The sequence below is a fragment of the Agelaius tricolor genome, unplaced genomic scaffold, assembly GCF_023055355.1.
Source record: "Agelaius tricolor isolate 1412-34295 unplaced genomic scaffold, bAgeTri1.0.p SCAF_6, whole genome shotgun sequence".
Lineage (NCBI taxonomy): Eukaryota > Metazoa > Chordata > Aves > Passeriformes > Icteridae > Agelaius > Agelaius tricolor.
The window spans coordinates 21,385,119-21,408,160 of NW_027269266.1; the positions used below are offsets into that span (position 1 = coordinate 21,385,119).

The window sequence follows — 23,042 nt, forward strand, 5'->3', positions numbered from 1 at the left end:
TTGGGCACTATGATTTCCTTGGAGAAATTGCTTTTCAGAAATCTAAATATCAAACTTCCTTTCTCATTGACATTTTGAGGTCTTTTCTCATAGCCAGTTATTTACTTGGTACAAAATAGTACAATATCTCAGAAAGCTGTTATGTTTTGCTCTGCTATCCTTAGCTGTTTTTAAACTCCAGAGATTGTTCCTTTAGGTCTGCTTTCCACTTCTCTCATGCACATTTATGGGGTTTTATTGGATATAAAGAACATTTAACAGCCTTGGTGACCAATACATATGGAGAAGGGCTAGTCTGAAGTTGTTGAAAAACTCAAATATGAGACAGACTAGTCCCATATACTTCTCAACTAGTACATATTGTCTTTACAACTGACCAATGGTAGCTAATTATTAGACTTCTTTTCTGGACAATCAAACACAGAAAATTCAGTAAAGGCTGCCTGGATTCAAAATGCCTGACTAGACACTTAATTTGGAAAAAAATCTCCCACACTGGGGAGCTCAGCAACATGAATCACAGTTAAAGTCTAGTCTTTTTCCCTCCTCTCCAGAGTGCACCAGTGTCCAGGAAAGGATCCCAGGAATTTAAATACCGTTTTGTAGCCATTTTCCTATGAAAGAGAAAAGTAAATAAAAACAATGTTTAGTTGTATTACGAGTCAAACAAAAGTACACAGAGGTTCCCCCAGCCAAACTCTAGGCAGAAAGCAAAGTCTCTCCCAGCCAAGTTCCTGCAGAGGGAAGCTGTGTGAAAGAGCCAGGAGACCCTTTCAAACAGAAAGTCTTTGGGCAGTGTACAGCTGGCTATCCCTCCTCAGGCTAGAGAGCAAGGGGCATGGATGACATAGCTCTGTTTCTCTCCTGTTCTCTGGCTGGTGGAGTGACTGCTAAAAACAATCTGCAGCTGGGGATCTCACCAAAGCAGCCCTCAGGCTGCTTGGGTTTATTGCAGGTATGAACTTGTCTTGGAGATGCTCCAGAGGACACAAAGGTGTTCACACCAACTGGCCAGAAACTGTGTCCAGCATAGCTCAGATCCAGATGTTTCTGCTGCCAGCTGCATTTCCAAATATCCATTGCAAACACTAAGATGTTAAGACCAAGGACTTATATCATGACTGACATGTTGTGGTCTTTCTCTTAACCTCAAGCTCTTTTCCTCTGACCTCTGGCAAGACTAATTCAGATTGCCACAGACTGGAATATCGAACCTCTAAGGAATGCATGTATTTTTAAGGACTATGTGCTCGGGGGGATTTCAGACTAGTGTAGTGCCACCTGCAATGAAGAAGCTACAGGAAGCCCTCCAGGAGGAGACCACTCTCATGAGGTGCTATGTGGGCTGTGTGCAGCCACTGGCTGCCAGCTCAGAGCCACCCAGTCCAGTCCTGGTCCCTTGGCCACTGCCTTGCCCGACATGACCCCACACCTGAACCAAACAGTCAAATTAAACTTGGTCAGTTAGCACCATTTCTGTGGGGCTTTGTACCACTGCTTCAGGGTTCCCTTATGGGTTTTTGTCATGGCTAGTGGCAGTTTTTGGTTTCTATGGTTTATCAACGGTTTCCCTTACCAACAGATCTATTCCTCTGACTGAAAGTCTGGCACAGCTGGAAACTAGAAGCAAAACCACAAGTGAATGGCCTGGCACTACCACCCATCTCCAACCACAAACCCATACAGTTACTGGATTTGACTAACGGCTATCAATCACCCCAACTGCAGACAAACAGATATCAGCTAGCAAAGGCTTGAGGAAAAATGTGAGCTAAAAACCAACATGGTAATTTTCTTTTAATGAGGTGATGCTGTCTTGGAAATGCATTCATTTCTTACTCAATACTTATGGCATTACTCTGACTGTTTGCCCTTCTCTCTATTAAAGTGTGTTTGTCCTCTGCCTAAAGCAATGCCAGCTCTGCCTTGGACGTCAGGTTAAACAGAAAACAATCCTCATTATCCAAAAAACTGGAATAACATGGACAAGTGCAGTCTTCTGCTTCCTTTTATAATAAGTTTCCTTAAGTGTGAAGCAGAATGTCACTGTTGTTCTATCAGATCACTAAGGTCACAAAGTTAAACTGTGGCTTGTGTCCATTCAACCTTAAAAATACTTGAAAAAAATTTTCTTAATAAGGTGGCCACTTATCTGCAGAGGAAGAAAAAAATCCCAGTTTATTAGGTCTAGTTTGGAAAAATGATCAGCCTCCCACACACCCCTATGCACATGAATGGCAGAAGAATAAAGGATAGAAAGTGCAAAGCACAGAATTCTGAATGCTGACAAGATCTTTCTAAGAAACAAACCTTCTCCCAGTACAGTTGGTCTGGACTGTGGTGAACTTTTATGGCACTTGCAACTTAAATCATTCTTGTAACAAAATAAGATAATTTCCAAAAATGGCAGAAACAAACTCAGGCCAGAATTGTACAGTTCTTTGGTTCAAAGGTTGCAAATTAAGCTGTGTAGCTTTTACAGTTCTAAGCTGCAACATCCACCACTGCTTATTAGAACAAAAGATAAACCAGAAAAAGTAAGTTGTTATTTTAGTTCTTTCTACTACCAAGATCTAACTGTAAGCAAGCACACAAGTGAATGATTACACTTTGGAGCTCTTGGTCCACTAGATATGTTGGTTTAAGGGTCACTGGAAAACAGCAGATAATGTGATTGCAAAGTCTGTGTTTAAATTGCTGAGTGATAAAGAGACCAGTTCTCTCTTAAACCACATTTAAAATGTTTGGCAGTTTATATGGAAAACCTAACTTATAAGCAGCATTCATGGCTGTACTTAGTTGCTTTTTGCCATGGCTCTACTGTCTTGGTTTTATTATACCTTCCCTCCCAACATCCAGTTATGCATCCTAATTTTTCTTTTCTTAACAGAGTCCTCTGCTTATCTCTCTAGCTTTCTCTTCTTTCCAACCTAAAGAAGACTGAAAAAATATTACAGATCTTTTCTCTGCTTTTAAAAGACATTTCAGAAATGTGCTGAAGAGAACACAGCATTAGAACAAAAAGTTAAGCTAAGAACTCAAAAGAAGTAGAAATTTTCCAAATGGAGGAATACAGGATCTAGTAGGCAAAGCCAAATATTCCTACTGCTGAATAGCTACTGTGCCCACTTAAAACAGTGAGGACTAAATTATCAGATATGCTGAAGCATAGGAAAATAACTGACAAGGAATTAAGATGCATCTGAAATGATACTATGTCATTGAAATATACCTCACAATTCGTTGCATGGCAGTATTCATATTTTAGAGGCTCTTTATCATCTTCAGAGCCTCTTTTCAGACTGTGAAAGAATGTGTTCTTGGTACTGTTCTTGTATGTGCAGAAAGGTAAAATAAAACTGAAGTTTTCACTACTATCAATCAGAGTTGTCTTTCTTTCTCACATTCAGTAATTCCAGGATTTCATCTGCAATATCTATACACACAGCAAGAAGTTAAAATACCAGAGTGTTGACACTTCACAATGGCATGCAAATAAAGATAATTTTAAAAAGATAAGGAATATAATCCTTTCCTATAGAAATCAGGCTAAGTTTATCAACTGATTTCAGTTTAAGACAGTTCTGTTTATGGTGGTTTATATGAATATGTAGTCTCTCTGTTCTGCTCCCATCCAAACCCAAGTATCAGCAGTCACATCACTGATGCATCTGGGCTGCAGCAGGAATACATCCTATACTAAGAAAAACAAGCTCTATATTCAATTGCAAAGTATTTAGCTGACAATGTTTCAGTATATGATACTTTACTGTTGATTACAGGCTTTAAACAAATGTTTCTGCTTTCATAAAGGTTTGGATAATTGAATAATATTAATCAAAATAAAAATTAAAGTAATGACATACTGTTACTTAATGTGAAGTGAGGGCCATTTAGCACACATAAACACTCCCCTCGTTGGGTATGCATTTGCAAAGTTACAAACTAATTATTCCTCAAGACCATTCAACAGCAAAACAACTCATTATAAGGAATGACTAACCCAGATTATGTCAGGAGTAGAGGACACAGTACTTTTAAATTTCAAAGCAATTCTCTGCAATAGTAGCATTTCTGTGAACAGTTTTCCCCAAAGCCCACTGTCCTCTTTACTTCAGTCTCCAAATGAAGTAAAGAGGACAGTGGGCTTTGGGGAAAGAACCCACTTAGCTCATTGAGAACCTGTGGCTCTCTGGCACATTGCCAGATGTATACTTTTTTTTTTTTTTTTTTTTTTTTTTTTTTGAAAGTGTAAGCTTAAAAGCCTGTATCTGTGAGATATTAGCACCTACAGAACAGCTAATTCAGACCAAATGAGTGCATGATGAAACTGATGCTAGTTAGGACAGACTCTGGAAGAACTGGACTGCAGATCTCTCCTGAGAGAAAAGCTGCCTGTCCCATTCAAAGCACCAGGGAACTGCAGGCTCTGTTACAAGTTATCACTTTGTTGCCTCTGGTAACAAATGGGAACTGAACATCTTTCTCTGGATAAGGACATGCATACAGTAGCTCACATGCTCATGCCTTGACTTCCTTTGTAGATACCTTTTTGTGCATGTGTTTGTGCATGTAGTATTTTAGCAGACAGGTAACAATAATCATACTCCTAGAGTGGCTTTAATTCGGGCAAATTTAACTTATATGTGCTCTTTTGCTTATGTCATTTCTTGGATGAAGATGATCAAGTGGTTGCAGAAAGAAATAGCCAAGTGAAGAAAGTGGTTGCAGAAAGAAATAGCCATGAAGCCCAGAAGAGACTGTGAATTCCACCCTTAGCCTCAACTCTCAGCTGACAGTTCTTCCTAACTCCCACATATATTGTAACCCTTATTTTGAACAAAAATCTCACAATCCTGGGTTCATATCACAGATGAGGCAGGTGAAAGCTTGCACAGCATCACGGAAAGAAGTGCAAGGAGCTGGGGACACCACTATACAACACCCTCTCCTGCCTTGCCAGTTTGCACTCTTTTACAGAGATTGCTTTGAATGCTGTACTGTGCACATTAACAGAGAAGAGCTTTGCCACTCTTTGTGCAACCCTGTCACACTGAATTTTTTCTGAAGAGGTTACAATCCCCTTTGAAGTCAGGGTTAATTTCAACAATGATTTCAGTGAAGCCAAGACTTTACCATATGATCCTGCTAAAAAGTTAGTCTTTTCACTCAATCGCAGAAGTTCAAACTTCCCCATCCACCTTCAGGTTTTGGAGACAGCTTAAAAAAAGGTGTTCTTGTTACACTTGGCTATTTCTTTCTGCAACCACTTGATCATCTTCATCCCACAAAGCATTAACTGAAACTTCAACTGCAGAGCTGACTCTGCTGCTCTTCCTTTGCTCACAAGTCAGGGAGAGGTAGAAGTGAGGGGCACATTTTGAGTGGGTCCTCCTTCTCAGAATCACAGGAACATTGGGGTTGGAGGAGACCTTGAAGGTCATCCACTCCAACCACCAGCAGCACCATAATCACTCCTGAGCCATAGCCCCAAGTGCCACATCCATCTCTTGAACACTTTCAGAGACAGTGACTCCACTATGTACCTGGACAACTTATTCCAATGTATGACCACTCCTGGACTGGATTTGTTTTTCCAATACCTAATCTGAACCTTCCCTGGCTCAGCCTACTGCCATTTCCTCTTGTTCTGTCACTTGAGACATGGCAGATGAGACTGGCCCCCACCTCACTACAATCTCCTTTCAGGCAGTTGTAGAGAGCATTGAGGTCCTGCCCCAAGTCTCCTTTTCTCCACAACAACCCCAGTTCCCTCAGCTGCTTCTCATGGGACATGTTTTCTAGATTCTTCACCAGCTCCATTTCCCTTTTCTGGACACCCTCCAGCACCTCAATGTCCTTTTTGAAGTGAAGGACCCAGAATGGAACACAGCATTCAAGGTGTGATCGTACCAGTGCTGAGTACAGAGGGACAATCACTTCCCCAGTCCTGCTGGCCACACTCCTTTTATGATCTCCTTTCACAAACCCAGTCTACCACCTGGTTCTGTAGTTGACCCAGGAAAAGTACATGCAATGGATCTGACGACTGCACTTCAAACTGTACTAATAATTTATGGCTTATTTGGAAAGGGGAATAAAGATTTACTATATTTTAGTGCTTTAGATTATCTACAATTACTCAATACCCTAAGTCATTGTAGCTAAGAATGAATATGTGTACTGCTAGTTTTTTAAAAGCTGATGTTCTGTGATTCTAGGCAGCCTGTAGGTCCCAAACCCAGTGTTCACATCACCAGAATTTTGATATCATCACATCTGTATACATTACTACAACAACAAAGTCCCAAGCTCATGCTTTTTCTACACACAATGATTTAATTCCTCTAATTGGACAAATTTATACCATTGAAAGATGACTTATATGCCAATAGCTTGTTTCCCTGTGTCTGCTATTTATGTCCACCAGGGAACTTGGCCCACCATAGGTATTTCAGTACAGTCACACATCTCTTATCTGCTATTACAGTTTTCAAGCACAGTTGGTAATGCAGTAACTGTCTCACATATATTAGGAGTTGACAGAGTAGGCTGAAAAATGAGACAACTGCTAAAAACATGATTTAATATTTTAAAATGAGTAAATAATAACCTCATACTATTCATGCCAATCCTGTGGCTTACGAATTTCTGGGACTCGTGATTTTACCAAAAGCAGGCTGATTAAAACACCATGGAGCCAGTGCATGAACAGTCTCAGTAAGAAACCCATGTGAACACAATTAATTCCCTCCTGGATAGATAAATCTTGTTGCACTGAGATAATACTGTTTACTTTTGATTTGGGAAGGTGGAAAAGGGTTTTGGGAGAGGACTGTCTTTCCAGTTTTGGGTTTGAATTGGTGCCTGTAAACATGCAGTCATATGGCCACCCTCTAGTATGACTTCTTCAGTTTGACTAGGCTGTGAATATAACAGAGGCTACAAAAACTAATAGTCTCTTCTGATGATTTTTAGCTTTGTATTTACTCCAAAGGGAGACAAACCCAGTTGACTGTTTAAATTATAGTTAAATGTGCCCAGCTGGAATTGTTACATAGATAGCCTGACTCCTGAGTCCCATATGCACCCCTACCAACCTCCTAGTCAGTGCAGCATTGAAATCATACAGGAGTGTGGTTTGAAAACTGGGCAGGTATAGATAAAGTAAGACGAAGCACCAAAATATTTTGACATATTTTCTCAAGACTGACTACTCAGAAGGGAATCCATGATTGGTGATCTGAGTTTTCTTTTACAGAGCATTTCACCCAGATCTGAACCTGGGATTCCAGTCTTTTCCCCCTTTCACCCTCATTCACCTGGATTAAGTATTACCTAACTGCAGCAAGAAGACATTCTCTTCTTCCCTGAAACACTGGTCATGGCTTCCTGCTTAGGAGCCACCCACGCTCCTTGAGCCAGCTGGAAAAGTTTTATGTATCCAGACAGAAGTACATGCTACTCCCATTTCTGCCTTTCTCTTTAATGAGGTGTTCACCAAGTAGAAGGTACAAAGCCCTTGCCTATTGGCCTGGAAAATGCTCAGCCTCAAAGTATAGTATTTTTATAAGTAATTCAAATCTTTATCTAAACATTAAAAATAAGCCAAATGATGTCCCCATGCCCTCAGGCCCCGGTCAATCCTGCCAGCTCTATCTCTGAAGGACTCTCTGATACGGTAGCAAGCCATAGCATAGCTTACAATTTCCCCTACTGGTTTTTACTATCCATGCACCAGAGCTTTTAAATCACAAAGAAAATAGGTACTATAGACAAATACATTTACTCTCCTGTTACATAATGACACTCCATCCAAATGTCTAGAAGTCACTGCAAACTGCTTAACTAAATAGGAAATTTAAAAACCGGAGCTGTCATACAAGGAATTTTTGAAGTAATGCTTTATTTCGGGGGTGCTGTCATCAGCAGTGCATATGGACAGAAAAGACAAACACAGCAGAAGAGCTTTTGTGTACATAACACATAGACCTGAGTACTGAGCAGTTTACTGCTGATCTGTAAATAGAATAGGATCCTTGGGAATCTAACTGAGGGATTTTAGGATACAAACTCTATGTGTTCATCTCTGCAGAAGCCTATAAATCTGTACCAAAATTAAAATGTGCAGTTTTAAAATAGCTATGACTTTATACAAACCTCAGACTGTGGGAGGAAAAGAGCTGAAAAGTGTCATTTGTTTAGCTGAATCAGCCAAGATGAGAGAAATGTTCAAATTTACTCTAGGTGTGTCTAGACAGAGATATATTTATTTATTTTTTTTTGAGTCCAAGTCCTTTACACACTTCTGTGTATTTCTGATCTACTTCTTAAATAAATACTTGGCTTGCATTTGTCTTAAAAATTGTTTAGATTAAGGGTGATTTAAACTGAGGTGCCATCCACTTAAAACACATAGTAACCTGTAACATACAGACTGGACCATTCATACAGAGCTCACTTTTCTCCTGCACCTATCCAGGCTTAAAGCACCCTCACCATGACAGCCTACAAAATTCCATTCAAGCAAACTGAGACTGTCCAATGTCTCCTTGACATAAACAGGATTCTGGTATGTTTTGTGATGCTGTATAGTGTTTTATTATGAAACCCATTCCAGGGAAGTCCCTGGGATACAAAAATGCCCACGGAAGTCTCAGTATGTTTCTTAAAAATGACAGACCCTTAAAAAAGACAGACTCTTAAGGGTGCAAAAAGAGAGAAAGCAAAAGAGAGTAGGAAAAGAAGGCAAAAGTACCTAGTAGGACAGCAAAATGAAAAGATTGTTTTAATATCAAACCCATATCTATCACACAAAGTTTTAGCTGCATTCTCATACACTTATCCTACCAACACCAGTGGAAATACAGATTGGTGATTACCCAAGGGCACTACCATTTCCCAGTAAAACTGCTATTGCATTTATTCAATCTTTTGGATATACTCCACGGAGTTTGCAAAATTTTACATTTTATAGCTACCAAGGTCACAGTAACATGGGCTTTCTTTTGCAATCCATCAGAAGAATCTGAAAGACAACACAGATCATGCAGAGAGTATTGCAATGTTAACCCAGAGAGCCACCATCAGGGCTGCTTGCTGTGGCTTATGGCAAAGACCCTTGAGAAAAGTCTTCCAAATCATGCTTGTACACTGAAGCATGTAAAAGTCATATTGTTTGTGATGTAAGAACATAGTACATACAGATTTGGAAGATTCCTGACCTCTACAGTTTTTGACAGTCTCCCAAATATAAGAGTGAGAATGTCAGACTGACCCTATCTGGCAAGAAAAAGAGAAGTCCTGGTTTTATTGAACTCTGGTTCAAATCAGATTCATTTCTATAAGAAAAAAATACTGGTTTTGCAGTATTAATGTAATATTTGCATTTATAATAAGTAGAAAATTTAATTTACTGCATAAATATGGAGACTCAGAAAAGCTCATACACCATTACAAGAAAAAATAAAATTAAATTGGTGGAGTTTGTATATGGCAGTATTTCTTACCTGTCAAAATGCTTCAAATTAAATGAGAGGAAAAATAAAGTTTTGAGCATGTAATAAAGTTCTGCATTCATTTTTTGGCCTGTATCACTCTTATTTCAAATGGTAAAATGAAGCTTTTGACTCTCCTTTTTGAATCAGAAAAACTAGCAGCAGCTTAATACTATTGTGAATATATAGAATATGTCAAATACATCGAAATAAATATTGTGAATAGGTGAATATGTGAATAATATTGTGAATATGGGCCAAGACTGAATCTTTAAAAGTTTGCAATGGAGACTTTAAGTGATATTCCTAAAATACTCGTTCTTTTTTTCTCTCATTTTCTGACTTCATTTCTGAGTCAGAGACAGAGAGGGTGGAGGATAACTCTACCCAGGCCATTTAACCAGGCAAGAAGCCCAAGAAAAATCATTTTTCCATATAACATTAATAAGCAGTAAAATCCCAAAGTTATTTTGCAAGACTTCAATTAGTATTTGAACTTACTGTATAAATTACATAGTTGTTTCTCAAGGCCCTTATAGCACTGAATCCCCTTCTAAATTTCACTGATTTGGGGTTTTAGATTTGACCCAATATATATTTTTATTTCAAATTTTTGTTCTGTATATCCTTTGGCTTCACCATGGGTGTTAAAAAATGCTATACAGTTTCTACATGGAGATCACCTAGGTGATGACAACATGCACTTTTTGCCTTTAGCTCAACCAAAATGCAAGTGATTGGGTTAGTATTAAGACAGATTTACCCTGTTAAAACTCTTGCAGGTTTGTTCCTCTCCCCACTCTACATGGTACAACTTGCATATCAGTGTCTTTCCACAGGCAAAGGCCAGAACTTGAATTCACAGCTCACCTGCATCCAGCTGTAATATTTTGTAGTGAGATAGTTCTGATATCATACAATCAGCTAAAAAAAAGCCATTTATCTTGAAGGATGGGGTTGACTAAACTTACCATTTCTGTTACCCTACCATCAGGCTACATAAGTTATTCTTAAAAAACCCCACCTCTAGAAAACAACTTTACAGCAAGAGCAGACTACAAGCAAACACTTGATGCTTCAATGCACAAACTGCAGAGGAAGAAGACCCTGCTGACCACAGTGCCCTGCCTTCCTCAGGGTAAATCCCTTCCAGAACCCAGCTTTACTCACATTGCTCAACAGCCTCTCAGCCAGTTTTATCTGCATTTGGATTCAGGTTCAACCAGAAGACCACGATGCTCATGCAGTTTTACCAAGAGCTGAGACTCCCATCAAAAGTAACTTCAAGATAGCAACAAGTATGACTTTGCAATGGACATTTATATTTTGCACTGCAAATAAAACATTCTATCAGGCCTTTCCAATATAAACATGATTTGGTGCATTGTAACAGGCATTACTGCACATTTTTTTCAAATGAAAAACATGAAGAGAATAAAACTGTATTTCTTACTTTCGACGGAACATTTCTGCAAATATGCAGCCAACACTCCAAAGATCAACTGCCGTTGCATAACTGGACTGAAGCAAGACTTCAGGAGCTCTATACCACAAAGTAACAACCTGCAAAACAAAAAGGAACAGAAAAGAGAGCGCTTAGCTGCAGAATTACAACTTTGTAAGTGCTCTATGTAAAGCTTCCACTTAGTTTAATCTATATTGTAAAAACTCAGATATTAGGCCAATTGGTTTAGCCAGAACAGAGAAAAGGGTCCTGCATGGAAGATCCCAGTATCCACAGCTGCAGTGATGATGACTCAGGATATGGGAACATTTCTGGTCAAGAACATTGCAATTCAGGGTACAACAAAGCTATAGTTTCAGAGCACAGCATTGGTATGACAATCACATTACCACAACACACTATCAGCAAGTCTTTGAAGCTTTTGCAGCTTACAGAGCCCAAACACTTTCTAGTGGAGATTTGGAGTCTCCATGGGGCTAATGTTAGTCAATTGAACAAGGTGTTTTTTCCTAACTTTTGTGGATGTAGATGTAGTCACCAGAGCCAAAGTAGAAACAAACAAACCAGGGTTTGTGGGTTTACCCATAGGACAAATCAGAATCTGTAGCAGGTCTGTTCTCAGCCCTTTATAGTTTATGTACTATTTTCTGTAAGAGAAATTGGGTTAATTCAAGTGCATGGGCCAATTATGGTAAACATGTTTGACCTGCCTCAAAAGTTGTCTCAGAAGAAACTGAAGAAAATGAAACTTTTTTTTAATCAGTTGGATACAGATTAAGTCAAGCTCTTCTCCAAGCTGTCCCTTACCAAAGGCATCAGTTCTGTCTACTGTGGTTTTCTTAGACACAAAGGAACCCTAAACTGTCAGTTTTTAACTAAGCAACACAGCACAACGGTTCCTGGCAGGCAGATTCCTGACCTTTACAGTTGTGTGACTGTCTCTGTCCATGTGCTGCTGGTCAGACCAGCAGTAACTTCTGGTTGCTCTTCTACAGTAACACTGTATGTTCAAGTGACACACTCCTTCCCACGGACATATGCCATGTAAAGTGCCTGCTTTTATGCTGTTCTTGTCCTGGTGGTTATGTCACAACACGTTGTAGGGTCCCAGTGGAAATTTTACTGGCACTGCTCCATCAATGTACTTCCGTGAGTCTTGCTCACTGGATCCACAACAGAGATGGAACAGTTTATATTTATCCTTTTGTATCTCACAAGTAGACCAAATACAGATGAGGCTGACTGTCTCTTCAGGATATTTGCAGAAGAATGCAAGGAGCTTCTGCAGGGTCCTGTATGAGCTACTATCTTGCTAGAATATAATCTCAGAGCCACAGGAGTACTCCTCCTGAATACAGTAAAAATCCAGCCATAACAACATATGACCATCAGCTAAGTGCCAATATTTTCTTACTCTGTGCTATGATTTATACCTCTGACTATTAATATGGGGGCTGGCAGGGCCTCTACAATTACTAGTGTTTTCTTCAACAAACATGAAAATGGGAGATGTAACATTCAGGAGGAGCATGAACCAAACCAAACCCCTGGAAAAAAAATAGGATAGAAACAAAGGAAAATATAAGAATGAAAATAAAATTTTAAAATTATATTAACTAAGATAGTGAGTTCTGAATTTCAAGACCAACACAAAGAAATGTGTAAGAATAGTGCATTTTTTAAATGATAATAATGTAATCGTCTTCTAAAGAAAAATAACAATGGAAGTAATCAGCTGAATTTGCTGGACAAAGCCAGATGAAACAAAAGCAAATACAACATTTATTACAATCGTTAAATGCCCTGACAGCCTTTGGAACCACTGAATGGCTATTGAAGGGAGGTTCATGGATATTTGCAAGAGTGGTCATATTTGCTAACTGTTCTTTTAAACACTTTGATGTTTCTTTATAAAATTTGTCAATGAAACAGTTCAATAACACAGTACAAAGTACTGTGCTGGCAAGCTACATTTCCAGATACTGATCCACAGAAACAGATTCCTGTGTGGAAGCTGGGCTTTACTTAGCTCCATTTGTCTTGTTCCTGATTTGCTACCATACCAGTGATGCTTTTATGAAACACTTCTCTCTACAAAAACCAGAGACGTTTCTTCAGAGATCCACTCCAAGGAAAGAAGACAAATATATCTGTAGGTCAGGGATTCTCTCTGGAGATTCCCTGTCTGAATCAGATACAATTCCTCCTAAAACATGTTATTTTTCCTAATGCAGATATATCTCTCAAACTGAACTATGCTTTTATTCTTGCAGTACATTTGTGGAAAAGCTTACTGAGATGATATTGCTTTGAGAAATTAGATATAACAATTTCAACCCATTACTGTTTGTGAATGGCTGGGTGTAGTGTCAGGAGGAAGAGCTGTGTGATCTCTGATCTTTGGGAATACCACCAAACCTCATGATTCCTCATTTAAGGTCCACATGGCTCTTCTCACACAGAGATAAGATGATTTATAGTAAGGATGATTTATTTTCCCCAATCCCACAAGCTCTACAGCATTAAGGTTCTGCACTCTCAAAGGCAAAGAACCAAGGGATGCATGACTGTGGACCATATGCCCAAACTGAAGTGCCTTCCAGATGAGTGTGGACAGGACAGCTGCTCCCTTCCTGAGGGATGCACCACAGCTCCTGCCCGTGCCTGCCCAGGGGAAGAGCGCTGTTTTCAGAGGGCTGAGGAAGTGTGCAGCCCCGTGGCTGCTTCTCCCATGTGACCCCTCACTGCCAAGTTCCCCAAGCATTTGCACCCTGCTATGCTCCATCCATGCATACACAGTGCACTGGGAGATTTTACTTGAGTAATTTGGAAAGTTAAACCTGTAAAATGTAAGATTTTCAAAAGACTAACAGTTAAATTTCAGCTAATGCCAGACTGCATTCTAGTCAGAGGAGAAGGAATTTGTGTTGAGCTGTTTTGATATGCTCTGTCATTAATGTGCCACTATAAAAGTCATCGAATAACCTTTATGGTTTGTAACACGCAAGTCTGTGTTTCAAAATGTGAATCTGAAAGGGATCAAAATGTACTAAATATCAGTTCACGTACAAGTACTGCCACAAAAGGATGACTCCTTTTGTGGTCAGGGTCTTCTCCTGAAAAGCACAGGATGATGAGTATGATGCAGTGGTTTTGACAGTTTCACACTCTCTCTTACCATAGAAACCAAGAAAATATTTGTGGACATTCCATTAACATTTGCAGAGAAGTAGAAATGAAAATTATTCTGAACACAGGATATGGTGAGGCTGAACAAGCAGGTCATCACTTCCTCTTTAGCACAGCTCTGAGTGAAAAAATGCTTTGCTTAGGTAAGTCACACTACCAGGGAAACAAGGCCTCCCTGAGCGACAGGGCACTACCCAGAGCTGCTTGATTAAGTCCCATTTTTAGGATGAAAAAAGCACCACTACCTACATCAGTACATCTCACTTAAATCCTGAAAATCTGGCACATATGAAATGCAGCACATGATGACTGCTGTGTAGGAGAAGGATTCATGATCATGTGCTGATGGAGATCCTAAATTGTGCAAGACTCCAAAACACTTTGGAGGTTGTAGACTTTAGTGACCATGTTGCATTTTAGTCCTCTCTCCTAAGGAACTTCACTGCCTTCTCCTTGCTTCTGCTCACCCTGGCTGGTCTCTTCAGCTCCCCTCTTACACCAGCCAGGTTTCTACCATGTCCCATGACCTCCTGGCTTCTTTCTGCTGCCTTCCTGTCACACACACCAACGGTCCCCTGACAGCATCACCAAACATACCTAATTCCCTGCTGCTCCTGTGAACCCAGGTGAACACAGTCTGCTGCCCTACTACATCCCACGGGCTCTGCTTTCCCTCACATTCCTCATCAGCCCCTCTGCACCTCCAAGCTCCCCCAAATTTCACACCCTGTCCTCTCTTCTTCCAACTCCCTCCAAATGCTACTGGGCAAAATTATCTCCTTTTCCCCCTTTAGCTTCTTAGCTAAAGAAGTCTGTCCTGAAGATACCCTGTAACATTTGTATTTAATAGACCCAGCTACATATGAAAAGACTGAGAAGATTCACACACTGGAAGAAGTAGGTACCTAAATAAGTTCCTTTTCAGTGCACATTCTATGTTTCTACTATCCAGATAAGATTGGATGGTATCAGGTAAGAAGCAGCTGCAGATCACTACTTCCAACTATTTTAAAGTTAATAGATTTAGGCAGCACTTCATGATGAAAATAAATGATGTGTATTTGAGAGGCAGTAGAGAGGAAAAGAACATCTGCAGAAGTCTACTGAGGCTGTGTCTGACTCTCTGAAGAAAGAAATGTGCTCAAAGAGAAGCAAGAGCAGAGCTGCAGTTAAGAGTCAGATGAAGAAAGAGAACTTAGTTTTGAAATAAAGCTTTCTGCCTTTCAGCCACCTGACAGATGTGGCTATCAGGCACCACCTAGCCCAAGGAGTTTCAATCCTTTATCTCATGTTACTTGTTTCTGATGAAAAATCAAATTAGTGGGAAGTGTCTACTCACTGGCAACAGAACAGAAGATCTAGGCATTGTGTCAGTCTCATATAGTTTCCATTTACTTTACAGAACAGATTTTCATTTTTTTCATGAAGCATAACTGCTTAATTTAAATGTATCTGCACAATATACAGCCCTTTCCAAATATAGCTGCTGTCTGAATAGCATTCAGTTATAAAAAGACAAAGACAAACAGTGGTTTAGGGATGGGGTTGAGTAACGCAGACACAAAAGACTACATTTCAGTTTGCCACAGACTTTAAGTACAGACCAATGCCCAGTTGCACAGCTACACGAACAAAGCAGGGATCAGACTGTAACACAGCAGCTATGTCTGTGCTAGGAAATTAAATGGGACAGGAAATGTTCCTTTGGCACTGAGACCAAAAAGTACAGAGTGGCCTATGTCCATATTATTGAATTCTCAGCCTCCCAAAAAAGGTGACCGCATGCAAACTGCTTATTGGGAATGGTCTTCGGTCCATGCTTAGCTGCCAGTGCCTAGGAACTGTCTGGGGAAGGGCTAGTTGGAGTAACTCATGCCAGGAACCATTCTAATAATTTAACAGTATAGACAATTGAGCTCCAGTACCCACGAATGTTTTCTGGCACTGTTTAATCTACCAGCCAGTGAGTCACACTGTGGCCCCGGGTCTTCCTTTCACTCCAGAAAGAAGGCATTTTGCTATGCTTCCCTCATCTCCTCTGATTCAGAGGTGGCTCCACAAGAGTGATGGGGTGGGGGAGGCATGGCCTACTCCTCATCTCACCCAGCAACTGGTCTTACATTATCCTAAATGTGTTGCACAGGTCAGATGAACACACACTGCATTTGATTGCCATCCACGGGGAGAATCTGACTGGCCCATATGTAGATATCTTCCTTTTAGATATCCAAAGCCGGATGAGACTAATTCTATACTAATTAGTTCTGAAGGGGCTTGGAAGAAGCCTGTAAAACCTTTTAAAACACTAACTTTCAAAGAAATCATGCCACAAAAGAAATTAGCAGGATGCTTAAATTCACATCAAGTATCTTTGAATCCAAGTAAAATTCTTTCTGTAAATAGTTTTCTTTTGTGATTGTGGTTTCTTCTCTGCTCTTTCTGTACTGATTTTGTTAATTATATTGGCCATTAGATGCTGGTTCATTTTCTTACTTAAAGTATTTAAATCTCATGAAAGATTACTTGCAAATTTATTTTTTAATGTTCCCTACAATAGCTCTTAAACTCAGTTTAAGAACTTAAACTCAGTTTAAGAGCTTAGTTTTTTTGTTCAGTTCTCACTAACAAGGCTTTCACATGATCTTCAGGACATCTTTTTGACTGCTTTTAATTTATTTTTGTCCTTTCTTTTTGAGCAAAATGAGGGAACGTACCTACAGAATATACAGTACAGTATGCAGAGTCAAACTCTTCAGCGTAGCTTCATGGTCTTCCAATTTCACAAAAAGTCTTTTGCTGTTCACAAGGATTGAAAGTAGAATCTTAGCAAATTCACTATGAACCTGCTACTTCATGGCTTATTCTTTAGGTCTGAGACTGTAAAACAACTTGAAGAATTTTCTTGAAGCTTTGTAAAAAATGTCTTAGCTTTATGACTAAGCTTGACACATTTGCCACAGACTAGCTGGAGAGGACAGAATTACAGACAAGCATATTGACTGAAGCCTGGCTTCAATCCTTACTGCTGAGAGAGACTGTCTCTGCCTAATCCACCTCCCTCTCACTTGGTAGAAACACAGTTGAAAAGACTCCACAGAAACTGAAAAGAAGAAATGTAATTTCTGAACTGAATATGCTAAAATGGCTCGCTGGTCTACCAGTGTAACATTGCTTAAAATGAAGTCAATGTAATATTAAAAACTGCTCAGGAAAAGAAAGCATTTATTTAATAACATTTCATTGTCTTCAGTTTGGAGTATGGACCAACAGCCAGGACTGAGCAGGGCAGAAGTGGCAATCCAGAGGGCTGGTGACACTAGGTTGTGACATGATGGCATTTCTGCAGGATCATGGGCCCTACACTTGTCCTGTGTGCTGCTCTGAGTCCTCCTGACAGCCCAAAGTGGCCCCACTTTCCAATCCTCTGGTGTAACAGATCTACCACCACCCCCTCACCATGCCCTGCTCCGCTCCAGCAATGATGATATTCCCCACCTCCTCTTCCACGCCCCCTAGGAACACTCCAAAGACCTCTGGAAGTGCATCACACCTACCCCACACAGGGAAATGATTTTGTGTGTGTTTTTGTGTGTATGAGCCCTGGGAAAAAAGGGAGGAGGTAGTGTGGGGTGTGCTGGAGGCAGGAGCAAGGGAAAAAGAGGTGAGGAAGGGAGGAAAGACAATGCCTCATTCCAATCTGCAGCACAACAATTCCAGCAGAGACAGAGAACACTTTCAAAACCCACCTGTACCACAGGTGTAATGAGGACAAGATAGGGGATTTTAGCATGTGCTGAATTTTAGCCTTTGTATAATGGTTTCTTTTTCATCTCTGGTTTGGAACAAGGATGTGTCTCCTTTACTTGCTGGCAACTGTCTAACTGTTTTCCTATAACTATCCTTAGAGCATTCACTGAGCATTCTGCATTTATAAAGCACATCTAGGCCTCTCTTTAACCTATCTCTGAAGACCTATTATTATTGCTAACCGTGATGGAGAAGGTAGTAATTGCTACATTATATGATGTACTTTAGTTTCCAGGGATAGTATCTGCCCGAACAATTACATTTGTTTAATATCTCTTTTGAGTAGTGGTTCTTCCATTGTTATTTAACTGTTTTCAGTTCCATCACAGAGATAGGTATGACTGGAGAGAATGTTTCTTTCTTAGAGAAAGATGACCATAGTTTGTCTGTTTATAGAAACATTAAAATAGTTTCCCTTTTAAAGTAAGTGTGTATCAAACTACTCTACTGGCATTTAAAAAGCACTTCACTTCTTGACAAAAGATTTAGCATGCAAAACATGAAATCCTTTCTAGTGCTCTGGGTCTGACGAAGTGGACACGGTAATACCAATTTTATCTCTTTATTCACATTTATCTCCATTTTGGGCACAAGCTTGACGAATTGCTTTATGAAAACCAGAATGAATGTTGTTGTGATTCCATGAGTTAGATCATCAAGCAAAAGATTATTTATTCACAGAAGACACAAATTCCAATCACACGTACCACCCACTATCAAGTCGCTGGTTTAGAATGGGATCTCCTGGTTTTGATGCAAAAACATTTGTGATTTGAAGGAAACATGGTTTAGCATCTACTGTAAGATATCATGACAAATAAAGAAGCCATTCATTTCTTAGATGTTCTACACACAAAGCTAACCAGAATTTTCCCTTTTTAATTTCTAGGAAGAACCACATCACCCAGTGTGACAGTGCTGCTGAAGAGCATTTCTAGGTACATCCGTTTCAGGAGGCATGAACGTGTGTGTGTGCGTGTTTGCACGTCATGTGCCTAGCTGAAGATACTTTACCTACATTCAGTGGTTTTACCTTAAAAGTCTCTGTGCGCTAAACATCTGTGTGGAACAGCTACTAGAAAGGAAACCTGGCTCTTAACATGAGGTAATATTTCAACCACTGGTGATTCAGACCTTACCTCAAAATTCATACAAGGAAATATACTTCTTCTAAGCAGAGTATTTCACAGAATTCTCTACAGAGACGATATAGAGAACATTTCTGAAAGACTACCTGAGACTTCAGGTGAAATGTGTTTTATGTTTATACAAAAAGAAAGGAGCAAAATAGTATCAGCAACACTACTCTACTTCATCCAGATCCCATGAAAGTCAGACTTGCCAGGCCTTGTTGTATATTGAAATCAAAACCATAACTCTCTATTCTCTGAGCTGCAGTGAAGCCTTCTATGGAATATGGGACAACTCAATTCTTTACAGAAATGGTCCTCTTTGCATGCAATGAGACTTGTGCTTATATTGCAATGTATTGACAGATAGAGATACTTAACACTGAGAGTGACAGACTTTAAATAGAAGTAGCCATTCTTCAGTCATGATTCAAGACTCCAAATCAAATCTGTAGACTGAAACAGCAAATTCTAATAATCTATCTCAGAACTAAAAAGACCCAGAAAGGCAGACAGAAAGAAACATCACTGTCTTCTTACGCAGATCAAGTCAAACACCTACTGTAAGGAAGAAGACATTTCCTTTCACAATTCCAAATGAAACTAAAGCTAAAAAACCCTAAAAAGATCTAAAAGGTGACAGCCTGAGACTGTGCCTTGTAGTACAGACCTTGTTCTGGGTCTGGCTGCAGCAATTTGGCATGCCTCCACTTGCTCAGTCACCTGTTGGCATTAGCTAGCTCAGGGAACAGTCCTAACTTCGAGAAGGACATCTTGGGCTTTGTTACAGTTGCTTTGCTCTCCTGTACATCTTTAAGCCACAAAATCAACTCATCTAGCGTCCTGCATATTCCCATTGGATGGCATCCACCTCTTTTACAGTCTCTCACATCACTGATGCCCTGTCCCTGGGAGTAGGAGAACACACAGCTCTAACTTGTGCCAAGGACCAAACTGTGGCTGTCTCCATGCCAAGATCCCCCAAAGCTGCCCTTGTGACTGCCTGGCCTTTTCTTGAGTTCATCAGTCTAGAGAATCTGAGCCTTACCACCTACAGCTGGACTTGATAATGATGACCAGCTTTTCACTGCTACCAGAAAACCAGAGTCTGGACGACAGAAAAAAGCGTTCCCACTTCCTGGGGTGCTGTGTTGGACTCCAGTCCTGAACAGAAAAAGCCTAAACGAAGCAAAACCACAAAGGCTGCCACAGCCCTCTCTCCCACAGAACTCTGGCCCACTTCTGCCAAGCCATCTTGAACAAAAGGAGGAGATGCAAAGAGAAACCACAAAGAATGGATTAAATTGGGCCAGTTCTCCAGGTGAGAGGCTTTACTGTAGGCAGCTTGGGAGTCTAGATAGCAGAAGCTTGGTGCAAACAAATTCTACAAGATACTATTTTCATTCAGTTGAGAATGAAACCTAGAAACTATTGTTGTGTCTGAAGGCAAAGTACCAATTTCACTGAGAGCCTGATATAGTAGATAAAAAAAAGGCTGGTGGAGCAACATTGTCAGAGATGGTCATGTGAAGCAATAGCTTAAGAGTAAAAACTCCCAGGGTTTGGGAGTTTTTAATAACCCAGGGTTGCAAACTAGCCAGCTTCCCTGCAGTAGAAGCTTCACTTGGGATGTACCTGACCTCACTACGTGTAGAGTTCAACTGGCTCATCATCATGACAACCATCAGAGAGCTGGGCCTTCCTACCTATGGCATAAAGCAACTCTGAACACTGCAAATCTGTTCCACATTTGAAGCTGAATGCGGTAGATTTTACTATGGCCTTACACAAATGTATGGCTTTAAACTGAAGCAAGCAAAATTGTAAATGATTCCACAGAGATGAAACTCCTATGAAACAACTTTCAAGAATTCCTTGAAATTACATTTGGGATACAAAACCCTCATGAAAAATCCTTCTTTCTAAAAAAAAATAAAAATGTGAAAAGAGATTTGTAAATACAAAGAAAATAAGAAAAAGTTGAGCTTTCCATATACAGATGCAATATATGCATAGGTTTATGCATTCATACATACTTACATATATGTTTACATACCACAGATCATTAGAAATTAGTTGAGTCTTGAAATAAACACCACCAGGACAAAGACATGTAATTTCCAGACAAAAGCAATGACTGGAGAGAAAGGTCAAAAACAGTAAGCAGGGTCTTCAGGCTGTCTGAATCTCACATTTAAGTAGCTTTGTGAGCTTAAGACTAATAAAATGCCAGGCACAAGCCACTGAAGTTCTGAAGCTCTTTGTAGGCATCTTTAGTTATCAAATTCTTCTTACTCTGAAAGCATCTACAGGTCTTACATGTAGATGGTCACATACATCAGAAAGATCTGTGCTGCAGAAACAAGCAGCTGTGTTTGAGCTAAAGCACTACTGTGAGTGATGCACTTTTGGTAGACAGATATCCTGGGTAAATGGATGTTTTCAACAGGAGTCCACACGGAGCCCTACCTGGTGAAGCCGGTAACCAGGAGTGGTGGTAGAAGCAATACATTTTTGCATCTACATGAACATCTTGTGCAAATGTTATTAGGTTAATCTCAAAGTGGAAACTCAGCCAAAGGGGATTTAACTGGTACCTCCTACACCCAAGAACATTCTTTGACCACTAGGCTAGGGGCTTTTTGGGTGACAGCTCTTTCCTTGCCTTTGCTGAAGCCAAATCACTATTCTGCCAGGAGTATATGAGTCATGGGGCAAGACTGTGTCTGAAAGCAGCTGAATGCTTAAGAACAATCAGCTGGAAGGGGCAAGGAGCCGAGTTTCTGGATACTGCTCTGGAATGTGTATGCATTTTACATTAGACCATCACTGGATAAAAATAAAAGCAGGCATTAATTACATTAACCAGGCTGGATTCTACTTTGTATCTAGACAGACTGTATTCCACTCTCTGCTTCTAATGGATGGAACTCACAAAAATTCTAGAAGACAGCACTCAGCTTTCATCTGTGAAGAAAGAAGAAACATCTCCTCCCTTGGTACTTGATACACTACTCAGTAGCCAAAACTAGGGTTCACAGCACTAAGTGAAGCCCAAGATTTTGAAAGAAACCAAAAGAAAATTTCTTACACTTATAAATGTAATAGGACTTTCTGAACTGCTATTAACTAACTGAAGATTTAGCAGAAAACCAGAATGTTACAGTTGGTCCAATACTAGACCTTCACAAACACTACTTCCCAATTTTAACATTAAAGATTGTATGATTATGTTATTTTCAAGAAGCCACATTCTAAGGAAAATTATTTATAGATAAGATATTGTGTTTGCTCGATAAACAAGACCTGAATTAGTCTAGATCACTGAAGACTCTACACCAGAGTGGTGACAGACTTATAAAAATATAAAATGTTTTATTTGTGAAAATAATGTTGTAGATCAGACTTCTATAGATAACACTCTCAAAACTGATACAAAACATCAATTATTTAAGCCAAAGAGATACTAGCTTAAGACAATACAAACAAAAATGTTCAAGGTAATGAGTGCTTTCATGTTACAAGTTCTCAAGTCTGAGGGCACTGCATCAAGCTAAAGGACAATAAGATAAGAGCAATATTGCTAGTTACTAACAAATAGCAGATAAAAGACCTCTTCTGGATTCTGATTAAGTGACAGCATTCTACACATTCCTGTGAGTTGAGAAAGTTTGCCTGAGAACAGCAGCTATGTTACATGTGAAGCACCACTAAACAAGCGTATCTCTATGTTTTCAAATTCCAGCGTGAGTAATGGCTCTTTCTCCCATCCCTTTAACTTGAACAGAAGCTCCCTCTCTCCTTCTGGACACGCAGGAATAACTTGCCGTGCTTCAGTTTCCATTAAGACATATAAATGTATATGCTGCAAATAAAGAGGAGTTCTGTAGGACTCCGTGGCTGTGAGCCAATGTTTACAATCCCCTGGGTGGGAAATGACGGGTGAAAGGCTCT

At 39.9% G+C, this 23,042-nt stretch overlaps 1 protein-coding gene across 4 annotated transcripts in view; it reads right to left on the reverse strand.

Annotated features, from left to right (window-relative positions):
* Positions 1-23,042, reverse strand: part of CDK6 (cyclin dependent kinase 6) — a 137,122-nt gene that overhangs the window by 31,719 nt on the left and 82,361 nt on the right. For all 4 annotated transcript variants that reach the window (XM_071429001.1, XM_071429004.1, XM_071429002.1 and 1 more), the window contains exon 5: positions 10,951-11,060. In XM_071429001.1, the coding sequence (XP_071285102.1) occupies positions 10,951-11,060 (110 nt within the window). The remainder of the gene's footprint in view (positions 1-10,950; positions 11,061-23,042) is intronic.